Source organism: Bufo gargarizans, chromosome 2, assembly GCF_014858855.1.
Source record: "Bufo gargarizans isolate SCDJY-AF-19 chromosome 2, ASM1485885v1, whole genome shotgun sequence".
In the NCBI taxonomy this organism is placed as follows: domain Eukaryota; kingdom Metazoa; phylum Chordata; class Amphibia; order Anura; family Bufonidae; genus Bufo; species Bufo gargarizans.
In genome coordinates this window covers 79,748,682-79,763,153 of record NC_058081.1, presented here as the reverse complement: position 1 = coordinate 79,763,153, position 14,472 = coordinate 79,748,682, and the positions used below count along the sequence as shown (strand labels likewise).

At 41.6% G+C, this 14,472-nt stretch overlaps 1 protein-coding gene across 2 annotated transcripts in view; it reads left to right on the top strand.

Moving 5' to 3' along the window:
* Positions 1-584: 584 nt before the first annotated feature.
* Positions 585-14,472, top strand: part of PROM2 (prominin 2) — a 96,125-nt gene continuing 82,237 nt past the window's right edge. For both annotated transcript variants that reach the window (XM_044279252.1, XM_044279253.1), the window contains exons 1-4: positions 585-975; positions 3,694-3,743; positions 5,996-6,186; positions 13,652-13,772. In XM_044279252.1, the coding sequence (XP_044135187.1) occupies positions 723-975; positions 3,694-3,743; positions 5,996-6,186; positions 13,652-13,772 (615 nt within the window). In that variant the 5' untranslated portion in view covers positions 585-722. The remainder of the gene's footprint in view (positions 976-3,693; positions 3,744-5,995; positions 6,187-13,651; positions 13,773-14,472) is intronic.

Below are 14,472 nucleotides of genomic sequence, written 5' to 3'. Positions count from 1 at the left end.
AGTACATCTAACATTGTATATAAAATGTATTACTATATAACATTTGCAATATAGTCTTGTAGATGTACTGTACATCTTATCCTGGTCTCCTCTATCTTTGGCCAGAGACCACTTAAGAGAGGTAGGGCTTGGGTTTCCTGGTCTTCATTGCACGAATAAGAGTATTTATGAAAAACAGAAAACTAAGCTCCTGCTCAGTTCCTAAACTTACTGAGGCCCTCCAGGAATACTTTTAGAAGACTCATTTGCCCTTCTTGGCATTTGACAAGAAACAAGAAAGAAGTGGAGCAGTCTTAACAATAGCCACCATGTCTCCAATGAATACTCCCCATGAATCAGTTACTTCCTCCACATGAGCTTGTCCCAAAATGTGATGCTACTTACATGGGAATGCAGAAAGTACAGGAACTGTTGCTTGTGATGGTTAATAGTTATTAGTAATTACACTCACCTGTTCATGTCCAGGTATTTGTGACTCAGCAGAGAAGGATGTGTCTTGGATGCTCTTGCAGAACACTGGGCCTGTCCCAACACAAATAAACAGGTACATCAAGTTCATTGAAACACATGCTTATACACTCACTGTAGTCCCAGGAGTGTCTTCTCTCTCAGCTGTTGATTAATCACAGCCAGAGACAGATGTGATGGATCTTCTACTAAAGACAGACCTGAGGAGAATGAACTGTCTGAAGTTTGGCTGGTAACAGAGCAGTTTATAGAACATGGCTTCCCTGGACTTCAGGATATGCTGCATGGATATCTTGTGTTGGTTGCTCTGTCTCCAGTTCTTCAGCATGGGGATGGTTGCTCCTCAGAGTTGTGAGTTAGTCACTGATTCTGGAGTGCTAAAATTTGACACGCTAGAAAATGATCAAAATAGTTCTATGATGAGGCAAGATTCTGGTGGACTGATCCCACTCTATAGGATGCAAAGATTGTTTCTAAATGCTGTCCAGCCCAACCCCTTTCCAAAAGGTAGGACAACTATACTATACTATGTTTAATATAGATGGACACAATGCACATATTGGTTTTCTGAAATGTGGAAATGTTTTGAGTCTGTTTTGCTGCTAATCTATGTATTTTAATCTGGCCCCTCAAATATATCTACACCACTTTTGCATGGTCTCTAATGCAGAACACTTGGGAAGTGGTTCACAGTTTTCTTTACAGCTGTGTAAATGATATAATTGAAACAATATCCCTCTGTAATATGTAATGAATGCCTGGAGAAAGATCGCACTTAGCTTGAGAAATATAGAGAAGTAAAAAAACCTTGAGGAACGTCGATTGCAATAGGATAGAGATGTTGAAAACAGTTCAGAGCAGGATATTATTACATTTTTAGGAATGTTGACTACATTGAGAAAACTTAAAGAAATGGGATATGGAAGATGGATTCAACAGGATATTAAACCTTAAAGGTGTTTTCCGAGAGTTTCATATAGATGATCTATCCTCAGGATAGGTCATCAGGATCTAAATGATGGGTGTTGACACCTGGGACCCCCACCGATCAGCTGTTTGAAGAGGCCGTGATGCTGTGATGAGCCCTTCTTGCAGCTTATCTAGTTCATCAGTCACGTGGCCTAGGTGCAACTCATTCAAGTGAATGGGGATGACCTGTAATACAAAGCACAGCCACTATCTAATGGACGTCAAAGTGCCGCAGCCTCCTCAAACAGCTGATGGGTGGGGGTTTCAGGTGTCGGCCTCCCACCAATCAGATATGGATGACCTATCCTGAGGTTATATGAATAATATAAAACATTTACCCTCATTAACGGTGTTGTGCAGGATGAAGGTTCTTCTTTTTCACTAGAAACAGTGTCGCTCTAGCCCATGAGTCAAGTGAAAGAGGTGGAGCTGCAGTACAAGCCAAAGCCCAAGAGCAAGAATGGCATAGTGTCTGGATAAAAAGCAGGCACTTTTTCTAATCCGAGACAATCACTTTGAGAAATGGTAAATGTATTGGTTCAGTATATCACGGCTCATCCATGGCCCATCTTCCATTAACCTGATTGCCCTGAAGTGCTTCCAGAGATGGAGGTCTAAGGCCTCATGCTTATGACCATAATACAATAATAGCGTTTGAAGGAGCCTGATATACGCCTATACTGTACCTCTATACACCAAATCTTGTACCACAAGATAAAATTCAGCCCTTATGCTGGGATGAGCATGCTTTTATATGGTGCTTTGCTCACACATACATGCTGGCAGGGGCTTGTACTGCACTTTGTAGGACGTTTCATTAGCGGTTTATAATATATTAGGGAAATATTATTGCAGTGAACTTAGTGATTTGTCTTGAGATTTCTATAGACCAATATAGAATGTTTCTTGAAGTATACCCAATACTGTTGGATACAGTGGTCTGAGCTTGTGTATTTTGGACACCTGCAGATAACGTTTCATAATGTCTTGCCTGGGAATAGATGAATAAAGCCACTTATACAGTGCCATGTGGGCTATGGTCATAGACAGGAAATTTTGTATATTAAACTCTTGTCAATTTAATACAGATAAACGCCTTTATATTATATCAATACAGTAGCATATTTTACATTATGGAGATATTGACTATTGTCTTAAAGGTTTTACCTGCGGGTCGCACCTTTGGAACCCATAAATTCTACATGGGAATGCACCTTTAAACAAGTATCAGAATCCTCAATATAACAAAGGGCAACCCTAAAACCAAGCATGCTGATGGTACAATGACTCTAGACAGGGATGTCTTATTATACAAACGGACACAAAATTCCTTTAACTACCCATGCGTTCACTTGCAGCAGTCTGATTAAGTATTGATTGCTTGCTCTGCATAACAGTATGGGTATGTCCACACGTTGCAGAAATGCTGTGGAAATTTCCTGCAATCTTCAGAGAAATTCACTGTGGAAAATCCACGCCAAATAGAGTAGGGTTTGGTGTGAATTTGTTACTGATTTGCTGCTGCAAATTTTTCCTCTAGATTATGCAAAATAATAATAATATGAAAATAAAATAATGCTATCTGCACTTGGTGTGGAAATTGAAAAATCTGCAATTAAGAAATAAATCAGTGACAAATCCCGCACACTTGCCATACTGTGGACTGGAAATCCTGCACCACAGGTCAGTCACCCCATAGAAATTTTATGCAGCTGGTGGACAAGATTTGTTCCACACTGAAAATATTTCTGTTAAATAGGTCCAAGATATTTTAACTGATGACCTATCCTCTGGTTAGCTCATCAGTATTTGATTGTGGGGGTCTGACACCCCCGCCGATCAGTTGTTTGAGAAGGCACAGGCACTTGCAGTAGCGCCGCTGCTTTCTCTCAGCTCACCAAGCACAGTGCAGTACATTGTATAGTGGCTGTGCTTGGTGTCGCAGCTCAGCTCCTTTCACTTGAATGGGGCTTAGCTGCTTCTAGGCCACGTGATCGATGAACGTGACGACATTGGTCTAGTCAAAGCTGCAAGAAATCCGTAGCTCTACTGCCTTCTCAAATAGCTGATCGGCGGGGGTCCCGGGTGTCCATTCTGGACAACCTAACAGCTCAGTAAGTTTACCTTCAATCCTATGGAAAATCTCACTTGAACACATCACAAACTCAGTTGTGCTACCTCTGTGCATTAGAGTCATTGTTGCACATTATTGTAATGTATGTAATCCAACTAAACTTCTTGCGTTTTATGTTCTAGAATTACTGCGTTCAGTTTTACAAAATTCCTCAACTATAGAAACATCACAGGTGAGTCAAGCACTGAAAGCAAAATAAATAAATAAATCTTCTCATGCCTAAGGGGCATCGGGGCATAATTATGAAGACTAGCGCACAATTGGATGGCCCTAGACATTGATAACATGACCCTGGCTGTGGGGAAGATTTATAAAGGGGAATCAGTGGGTGTTATTACACAAGTAAAGTTATGTCTGGGGCACCCATTGCACCTCTAACTTCCCCCCTGTCACACTGCTAAGCTCTGCCTCATCACACCACTAGGCTCCACCCTGGTCACACCGCTAAGCTCCACTACTGCCGACCCGCTAAGCCCTACTCTCAGCCTAACCGCGCATCCTGGCCACTTCTGCTGCTGCTCTAGAGCTGGGAAGAGTCCCGCTGGCAACCATGCAGCTGAGACAGCTACAGAGGCAGCATTTCCATCCTTTTATTCTGTTGTTTCAGCCAACCTCTCGTGGCCACTGGATAGCAGGGGGTTTCTTGATCTCTGGGGCCTCCATAAAGTCCTCCACTGGTCCTGCCCTCAGAGCACCTAACTGCTCATTTGCATATGGATTAATAGTACTGTTTCTCCAGAACGAAGCAGTGGATCACTAGGTGAAAAGTATCATTACATTCAGCTGAGCAGGCCTACAAGACATTGTGTCCGGTTTATCAGGGAATTTCCTGGTGACAGACTAATTTTAATCTACCAGTTTTACCAGTGTATGGCTTTTTTATATTTTAGGAGGAAACTTCTGTGTACAACATTTTATGCACAATGCCAGAACTAGAGATCAGAAAAGTTAGGGCGCCATTGACGGATAACAAAAAAAATGCAATTCTCTGAATTTACATTATTAGAAGGGATGAACGTGGTGGGGTGCCTTCTCATACCTCTGTCTTGAGCACCTAGAGACTTGCGCTAACCCCGATTATGCACCCCTGAAATAGTAGAAGATTTGCTCCCTTTCAGCATTTCTGGAAGCATGGGGAAATTCAACAACTCCAGTTGCAGGACCTAATTAGAGAAAACATGACACAACAACCTCAAGAGGTTGCAGTGTTGACACACATAATGGGTGCATGGACTAATATTCCTTCCTAATCATTGTGGCAACAGCACGTCGAAAGCAATGTAAATGACCTTTATCCAACCCTAAGTCGACCATATGATGTTATATCTAAACAAGTAAAAAATTTTATGTAGATTGATTAGCAAAATAAATCTCTATAGGGAGTTTATGGCACTGACGGAAACAGCCAAGTGATGTGTTGTGGTGGTTTCCACAGATTTTGAGTGAAGTGCTGCGTGCTCAACCACCTCTCAACTCAAACTTTTTTTTTTTTTTTACTGGCTGGACAAATCCTTTAAAAGCAATGAAATGATGGGTGCACCTGAGTTTTGTTGCTCACATTTCTGATGGAGCTATTATTTCAGTAGTAGTTTGGCTGAGATAACTGTATTGACAGTGTGGTTGTCAATACAGTTATTGGGTGTTGTGACCCACCCATGCTAAGCACGGACAACCAGACTATGGATGCAGAGCTTACCATACATTTAGATCTTCAGGTAGAGTTTGGCCAGTTGGTACCCCCATTTCATTTGGCCTTTCTTTTAAGCCGGCCATTTCTACCCAGAGAACTGCATGCTGGTGTATGCTTGAAGCAACTTTCTGACTTGTCAAGAAAGTTCAAGATAGGGCATACATACCATGGAGACAGACCATGTGGCTCTTATAGATCTGGGGCCTATCCTTGGTTCGTGCAATCCATGTGATCATCTACAGAGGAAATGCATTGTTATCAAAGAGGTGGGGAATTGGTCCAAGGGTCATGAAAACAGAATATCAGGATCTTCTTTCCTCAGTGGCCAACTTGGGTTTATAAAAGGTGTCGCAGGACAAGACCCCCTTCTCTTCTAAGGCTACATGCACATGACAGTGAAAAACACACCTTTTTTTAACAGCCATGAAACATCCGTTTTAAGACCAATGGTAGTTTATGGGGTTATTCACACTGCATTTTTTTTTACTGCCAGTGAATAACGGACTTCAAAAAATAGAACATGTTCTATCTTGTCCGTTTTTCACTGACCAACTGCCCATACAATCGAATAGGTCTGTTTTTAACATTCAAATTTTCAGAAAGGCATCACTGTCCACCACTGAGGCCCAATTACGTGCCAAGAAATCTATTATTTCCAGTATACCGTCTGTTATGTTCTTTTTATTCTTCGATATCGCCAATATGTTGATTTGTTAAACATTCTTTAATTGCAGATTGCGAAGTATGAAGCGGGTTATGTGACCTGTGCTGTCATTGCCATCCTTTACCTCATTTTCGTGCTGGCATTTGGGTTAACGTTCTGCATATTCCAGTGTCGTTCACGAAGGGTCCTCCCGTGTGAAGGAGGCATCTGCCTGCCAACTCCTATATACGTGCTGCTCCTGTGCACATTCTGCTTGTTGTTGTAAGTTATCTATATTTACAGCATATCTATTCTATAGAAAGCTGGATTTGTTATCTGGCACAACACATGATGATCTATTTGGTTTACATAGAACTAGGTAAACTTAACAAATTCAGGGCAAAATTTAAACCGTTGCATAACACATTCGGCTTTGCTACATCTGTAGATATGAAGCAAAACATGTGTCTGAAATATCCCCATACCCAGCTCAACCTACTTAAAGTGACCATGCAGTAAATGTCACATACAATGCAATGACATCCATATAAAAATAGCTGCATGCTCCCTCAAAGCTCTATCAGTATGACATCCCATTTCTATATTGTCACCTAAAATAACCATCATGCGTTGTATCTGATAGGAATTTTTATGTAGAACTCAATTCAGCTTTTGGATGGAAATTCCAACAAGGACTATTTACGTCAGTAGTACGGCATAAGATTGTAAGTGCTTGGGGAAAAGGATTATAGTACGGATGATGAATATCACCAGGACTCTTTCCTGCAATACTGTGGTTTGGACTCTAAACCTTACTGAATACCTGCCTTGCAACAAGATGAATTTACAATTCCATATGCTTCCTTGGCCGATCCTCAAATGTTCCTTACATAGTGCACATTCTGTAATTGAGTGGCCAATTTAATAAATGCCAAAATTAATACTGTGGACCTGCCTATAAGTAATTCATAACTAATGAATGAAAAACTAATATTCATTAAAAAAAAAAAACTATATAACAATTCATTGAGTGGACCTCAATGGAGGGTTGCAGTATAGGAGAATTTTTTTTATTTTGCCCCATACCATACTTTTCAATAGTGAATGTCTGTTGCAGATGTTGGATGGGACAGCAAAGCAATTGCTGTGTTTTGCTGAAGGAGCAGGAACATTGGGTGCTAGGCTTTCATGAATACCAGCCACCTATGATGCTCTGTGGACCAGCTGACCAGGATGCAACTGAAGTGATGCCTTGGTGCCATGAGTGCTTAGCATGCCTCTCATGGCACTATAGGTCCTGTTGATCTTTCTGACAGAGCAAAGTTGGGTGCAGGTCAGAGCACCATGGTCAACCACCGACCATTAGACTGGCGACTGCTGCGCTATCTGTGCTAGTAAGGGGTGAAGCAATGGTGGAAAGTGTAACAGAATATATTATTTATTTATTTATTTATTAATAAAACTGCACCCTTCCTGCCAGCTATCAGGTGGTGCCCTAGGTTATTTTGTAAAACCCCAGGGGGTACATGCCATATCTATAAGGGTACTGTCCTTCTGATAGGCAGAATAATATATGTTTAGTAGCTTAGTGGGTGCTTGTTCAACATCAAAATTGCAACTCCAAGGAGGAAAAGTTGAGAATTATGGAACTCACAGGATCGATAAACAAGTTAATAATATACAAATGATAAAAAAAAATGCTTAAAACATCTTGATTTATACAGTATCAAGCAGCTCACTTTGCAATTGCCGACCAATGACGTCCCAGATGTGATCGATGGGAGACAAGTCTGGAGACACTGCAGGCCATGGTGGCACATGTAGACCATGCAGGTAGTTCACAGTAGCATGAGCAACATGAGGTGTTCTTCTGCTTAAAAAATGGTTCCTGGAACACTTTGGAGAAATGGCTGTACCACTGGTTCCACAACCAAATCAATGTAATTTCTGAGCTGTTGTTGTACCTGAAATGAAGGGGTCCATTATGTCACCCCACACCATAATCCCGGAAGTGGGACTAGTGTGACCAATCAATTATGACTGCATCCGATACAAAAGCGGGACTCATCGCTGAAGAGGATAGACCTCCATTGCTGTCTTGCTGTACACCATGGTAGCTTTTGAGACAGCTGGAGTGAAGTTAATGTAACACCTGTAGCTGGACGTCTGGCTTCTGGCCGTAATCGATTTGCATAATACTTAGTTTGTATACTGTACGGAGCGAGCTCTCTGTACAGTATTAGAATGTATTGGCTCTGGTGAGCCAAAGTTATTACTTTGCGAAGTCTCGGGAGACTTCACGCAATAACTTCATACATTAATTTCTACTGTAAAAAAACATTTCGCTAACTCGGGTTCGGTTCCAAGGTACCACATGGAACCAAACCCAAGTTCAGGAAATGGTTATTTACAGTAGAAATTAATTTATGAAGCTGTTATGCTACACTTCGGGAAGTAATAACTTTGGCTAATCGGAGCTAATACATTCTAACTAAGTATTATATTTCATCCGAAGTCGATTCACTCATCCCTAATTCTGATGGTTTGAGTAGACACTGCTTGCCGCTCTAGGCTTGGGAGGTGACATCCAATTTTACTTGTAGCATAGAATGGATGACTATGTGCCATCCTAGACAATCCATTCATGCTGAGGTTTGCATCTGTGCACCTCTTGCTGCCATTCCAGTTCATCCTTGTTCTCCCAAACATCAGGAGAACACAATGTTTAACAGTGCTCACATCTCAGCCTAGATGTGTAGTGATCTTCCAGAGTGATAAATCATGGTCTCGGTTCAAAGATTCTGTCCCTCTCAGTTTGTGACAACTAGTGATAACTGGCACTTTGATGATCAGGAGGCATTGCACAACCCTCCCACACAACTTAATCCAATTTTTGATGTTTCATGTGGCTAAAAAACTTAGTTTTTTATCTGGATTTTATGCCCCTCCCACATGCCACAGATTGGAGCTAGGTGCTTGAAAATTTGATCAATCGCAGATCCTAGCAACTCCTGCTGCTTCTTTGATTTGCATAACCTTACTGCTTGGCCTTCTTAGTGCTGCAATTTAAATGTTCAGGAGTGTACTGTATATGTCTTATATAATAAACCGTGGCAGATGGCACATACAGTAGTTTCCTATAGAGGTGAGAATATGGACATAAGCAAATGGGTGCAATATCATCCATCAGTCTGTCCTTGTGACTTCTGTTTGGAGAAATATAAGGAGGGTAAAACTGGCTTGGACAGTCTATGGTGAGATGTCTAAAAGCCTGAGGCACTGCTCCTGTATCTGCCCACACAACTCCTATATAACCATTTTGTACAGTATAGAGACTATTATATCCTTCATTTCTAAACATAAGTTCATATCTTCACAAAAGTTGAAGCTAGCAATAGGAATCATTTCCCTGTATACATACAGTGCAGGTGATATCAATGGGCCACATTCTAGAATAATAATATACGTAATGTGTATAGAAAACAGAGAGCAGTCACCTTTAATTATCTCCAGATTAAGTATCTGATGAAGTGAGTGTGGCAGTTGGACTGTCACCGCTGTCACTTGACCTCATTTCAGGACTGCCGTCATTTCATTTTACCTCTAAAGTGCCTGGGAGCCTCTTAGAGAGCTTGGTAATTCACCTGAATCACAGAAGAACAGGCACTGTCTCTGGATGGCTGGTAGCCTAAATTCCATCCTCTCACTGGCCATTCCAGCTTTGCAGGAGTTAAATATAAATTTAATTTTGTGAGAATCGTCATTGTCTATGGAGGAGAATCAGCGGCTGCAGAAGCTGCAATAGAAGCAGGTCCCACATAAAAACACTTGATTATATGTGACGTCTAAGTCATATCGGTGGGGGTCCAACCAATGGAACCCACCTCAATGCCTACACTAAAAGGACCTCAGCTCGAATCGTACTGATCCATTTGTCTTTTTTATAAATCTGCAGCACAACCCACCTAGTGTTGTATTGGAACTGCAGCACAACCCCATTAATTACCCCTGCAGCATTGCTCAGCGATAACATCTGATCATGGTCATTCCAGTAGGACCTCCACAATCATCCAATTGTCTGAGGACCTTTCACACAAGTCGGGGTTTCAGGTGTGAGCGCTGCATCTGACCAATGGTGGAAAGACACACGACTCATATCATAAGCCTATACTGTATCCTTGGCTCACATGAAACTCAATATATCTGATTCTTCACAGTGGGAAACTCCTCATACCCATGAGATGTTTAGCTGATTTTGCTTGACTTATATATCATACTTATGACCACCCTTCAGTCTGCCGTGTCTCGCCCTGCTTTACATATCTACTGTATTACCAATCCTTGATTGGCATCTATTTACATCACGTTTTATTAATGCCAAAAAAAGAGAAAAAAGTATGGATCGAACATCTATATGCCCTACGTTGATCTGTTATTGCTTCTCAGCACAGTTCATATCACTTCTCAGTGTAATAAATAGTATACCACACCCTATCCTATGTACTGTACATGAGGTATTAGTATCCTTTTTGATCCGAATTCATAGGCCCACTCACCACACCAAGGTTGCCTCCAAATTGGTGCAGCACCACATGACGACCACCGTCATCACAACATCACACCGGCGGACGGTGCAACCCAGCTGTCCAACAGCACCCCTACTGTCAGACTAAGCCCCGTTGGCACTAGGCAGCACCGACCCACAGGCTAAGCGTCACAGCAACAACGGCAGCCATGCAGCACTGCATCATGTGAATAGATGTTAAAAGGCTCGCCTTTCCATGATTTTCTCTTTTTGTTGGATGTTTTATTAATGCATTTGCTCTATAGTCTTTGTTGAAGCTTTTATATGCATGAACAAGCCAACTACATTGTCCCAATGGCAAATATCAAAGACCTTTATAGAACCATTCATACATATGGATGTCAGCTGTTCCTGACACAAGATCTCTTTTCATGTAGTGATAAGCTAGTCATCTAGCTATTGAGCCTCACCTGTAGCCATTGTGCTAAAAAGTTTTCATCTAGCAATATAATTAGTCTAGACATCTAGGTGTGCGTCATGTCATCTACCAATGCACAAAAATGGCTGCCCTGATTTATATGCCTGAAGACCCTTTAAACAGGTCAAGAAAGCAGGAAATGAATGGGGACAAATGTTTCTATGAACATTGTTCCCTCATGATTGTCCATTCGTTTAGCTGCATTTATATGCAGCAATGATCCATGCTGTGCAGTGAGCCGTTGGTTAACTGATAAAGGGTTCATGTTATTGTTCACTACTAAAGCTGTTTACTGTGATGCTAACTATGATCTATGAACTCTGTATGTATGTGTAGGAGTTGACTAACAGTCCTTACTAATAGTTGGCGGGTTGTCGGATGGCTCAATTTTCCCTTGGGTAGAGAAGGCTCTTGGAAAGCTAGCCGAGAGGGAACATGCATGATGCTGCAGTTTTATAAGCTAGACAAACAAAAAGGTCAAGAATAGAATCCTACTCTAGGGATACACTATCCCTGTAAGTGGAAGCTGCCAAAAAAGCAACTTTACTAAGAACCAACCTCTGAGGGATTTAACTTTTGCAGAAAGTTGAGGATCAAATTAAAGGGATAGTGCTTGGGCAAAGACAGAAAAGTAATACACGTATGCAGCTGGAGCCTTTACTGCATGTGGTTTGGGTTATTTTACTTCTGACACCTGCAAGACTACTGAGATGGACTAGCCATCCGATCTTGGACTGCACCCTGCAGTTGGGCATGGCAGAGAAATATGTGATTGCACACCTTTGGTCATTTGGGAAGATTGCATGTATCTATAGAAAAAGACTTGTGGAGGACCATCGTAATAGCTACCTACTGTCCCCATCCTTTGGAAAAGTCTACTCCATGAGATATGTGTATGCACAATTCATAAGAAGGCCCACCACCTACCATGTGACTTTTATAATACTTGCGTCTTCTTATGTGACCACCTCTTCACCCAAAATAGCTAAGCATCTATATAAAAAAAATATATACATTGGCTAAACATCAAAAAAATTATTTTGAATTCCTCTGTTTTTCATTTTGTTAATTGTACGGTGGGCTTTACATTTTGAGGAACACCTGTCAGTGCTGCCGATTAGTCATTTGTGGGATCATTCACACAATGATCCCACCAGCAACATAACAGACTAAAGTGGCCAAACAAAGTCAGTTTAAAAAAAGAATTACTCTCTGGTCCTTGAGCACCATCACAAATGATCAACCAAGTTTGCCTGATCATGCCATATCCATATACACATTTCAGCATAAGAAGGCCAAAATTTTCCAACCTGGTCGATCACATTCAGGCAGACAAAAAGCTTCCACCAGTCATCTCTATTTTTCAAACAAGTTTGCATGTCTATATGGCCCAGAGCTGCAATTGTGAGATCGGGAAACAGCTCTCCTTGTCTGAACACTGTTTGTGTAGATTAAATTAAATGATCTGGACTGACATTTTGCTGTTTGGCCACAAGATGCCGCTATTTCCTAAACAGAGCTACAGACTTCATATATTTCCATCTTCATGAGAGGTGGAGTTACACAAAGCCTGGAGAGGAAGAGAAAGGAAGCAGCCATCTTAGAGGGAGCTGAGACTGAGGAACTGTGTCAGCAGAGGATCCGACGGCATCCAGGTGTGAGAGCATCCCTCAGTGACCAGAGCTGCAGCTAAGTGAAGCTGATTGTGTCCAAGACCCTGATCCTGACCAGAGGAACGAGTATTGCTTCCAGGAACGCTGATGAGAGCTGAGGAGCAAAGCTACATACACTGCAGTACCGTATGCTTATTGGAGAGGCATTTGTTCTGTTCAGAGTCACCAGCGGAGGCAGAGAGGATTGTGCACGCACCTGATTACAGTGTTGGCGCCTAGAGACTGAGACCAGGCCTGTAGTTAGTTAGATAGGGTCTTTGTGTCAGGCCACAAGTGTTGCTATTGTTCTTTGCAAGGACTCCATAATTTAAAGGGACATTTCACATTGGAGAGCTGATAAACTTTCCACAAACTCAAGCCAGGCTGAGGTTTTGCTCAGGAGGAATACTCAGCCACGTACTACAAGACCAGTTATGGGAGGGGGAATATTGTAGAGCTTTGTAAGATTGTAAGCTGTTGTGCAGCACTGCAGGCTAGCCCCTACCACATACCCATACAGTTATTCTTGTTTTTTTAGGGTAATAACAGGTAAGGTGTGGCAGTTTAGTTGTGCCCGCCAGTAGGTAAATTACCACACTTTCCTCCTGCATCCATTGGAGGGCGCCGTGCTGTGCAGCACAAGGGTCTCAGCCTTTGGGCTGGGTGTATGTAAATTTATTGTATGTTCTCAGCATTTGTGGTTGTGTTCATTACCACGTTTAAGTAAAATTCAGTTTTAGCAAAAGATGGTGGTGGAGTTGTTTTCCTTGTTCGTGACACAATATCAATTCCATAAAATAGACAAGAGTGGTGCTGTTTGTATGTGGGGGGGAAACACTTTTTTTCTATGTAAGTTGAACAACTCCTTATGTCATATATGATTTAATTATATCTCTGAGTTTCTATCTATGAATATTAATGAACGTGTGAAACCAAAGCTGAAAAGCTGGTTTTGTTTGCTCTATGTATGTAGGTGTCTATTAGTTGGAGCTCCAAATTTAGCTTACAAGTTATATTTTTCAATGGTTGATACAATCAAATTGCTTAATGTGATAAATCAGTGAAATTCTTTTTTCTTTTCCACTGTCCTAGTGCTGGAATAGTCTGTACTTTCTACTTGAACCAGAAGACACATGAAGAGGTTGGCAGGGGTGTGCAGGACTTGACGAGAATACTGCAGAACTTTCGGTCTTCTGTAAGCAGCATACCACAGGTACGGGACACAGAAGTATCTGTACTTCTATAGGATCTTTGGCTGAGATAATGGGATACTACTTAGACATTTACATAGGGTAATCAATATTGGGTAGCAAGCCAATAGTTACCATAGAGGTAGTCTATACAAGTGTTTTGGGCCCCTGGACAGAGGGCACCCATCCATAGTCCCTTTTCAAGACCTTCATCAGAGGAACTGCATAGTTTTCAAAAAAGAAGGTGAGGAATTGACCCAACTGTCGTGGAAGGTTAAATGGGTACTGAACCCTTTTGTCCGGGGTGAATAAACTTGGCACCATAATGAGGGGACCATTTTGATATTTAGAGTGAGAACCCCTATTTTCTGTGTAGATCACTGAAATTTGAGGGTCCAAGAAACTCAAGATCCCTGACAGTGATGTCTCTGGACTGACTGCACAGTTTTAGACTACTGATTTTCACCCACATTGCCATAGTGAAGAAGCAGTAATCTGAAAGTCCTGGCAACAGTCATAATCTAAGAGCTATACAGCACCGTTAAAGGGATTTTACAGGACTAGAGAATTGATGGCCTATCCTTAGGAATGGTCATCAATGTCAGATCAGTATGGCTCCAACTCTAGACACCTTAACGATCAGCTGTTTGAAAGGGCCTTTGCTGCTACGCAACTCATTCCCGTTTACAGGAAATTAATTTCAGGGCCCAACCGTTATATCTT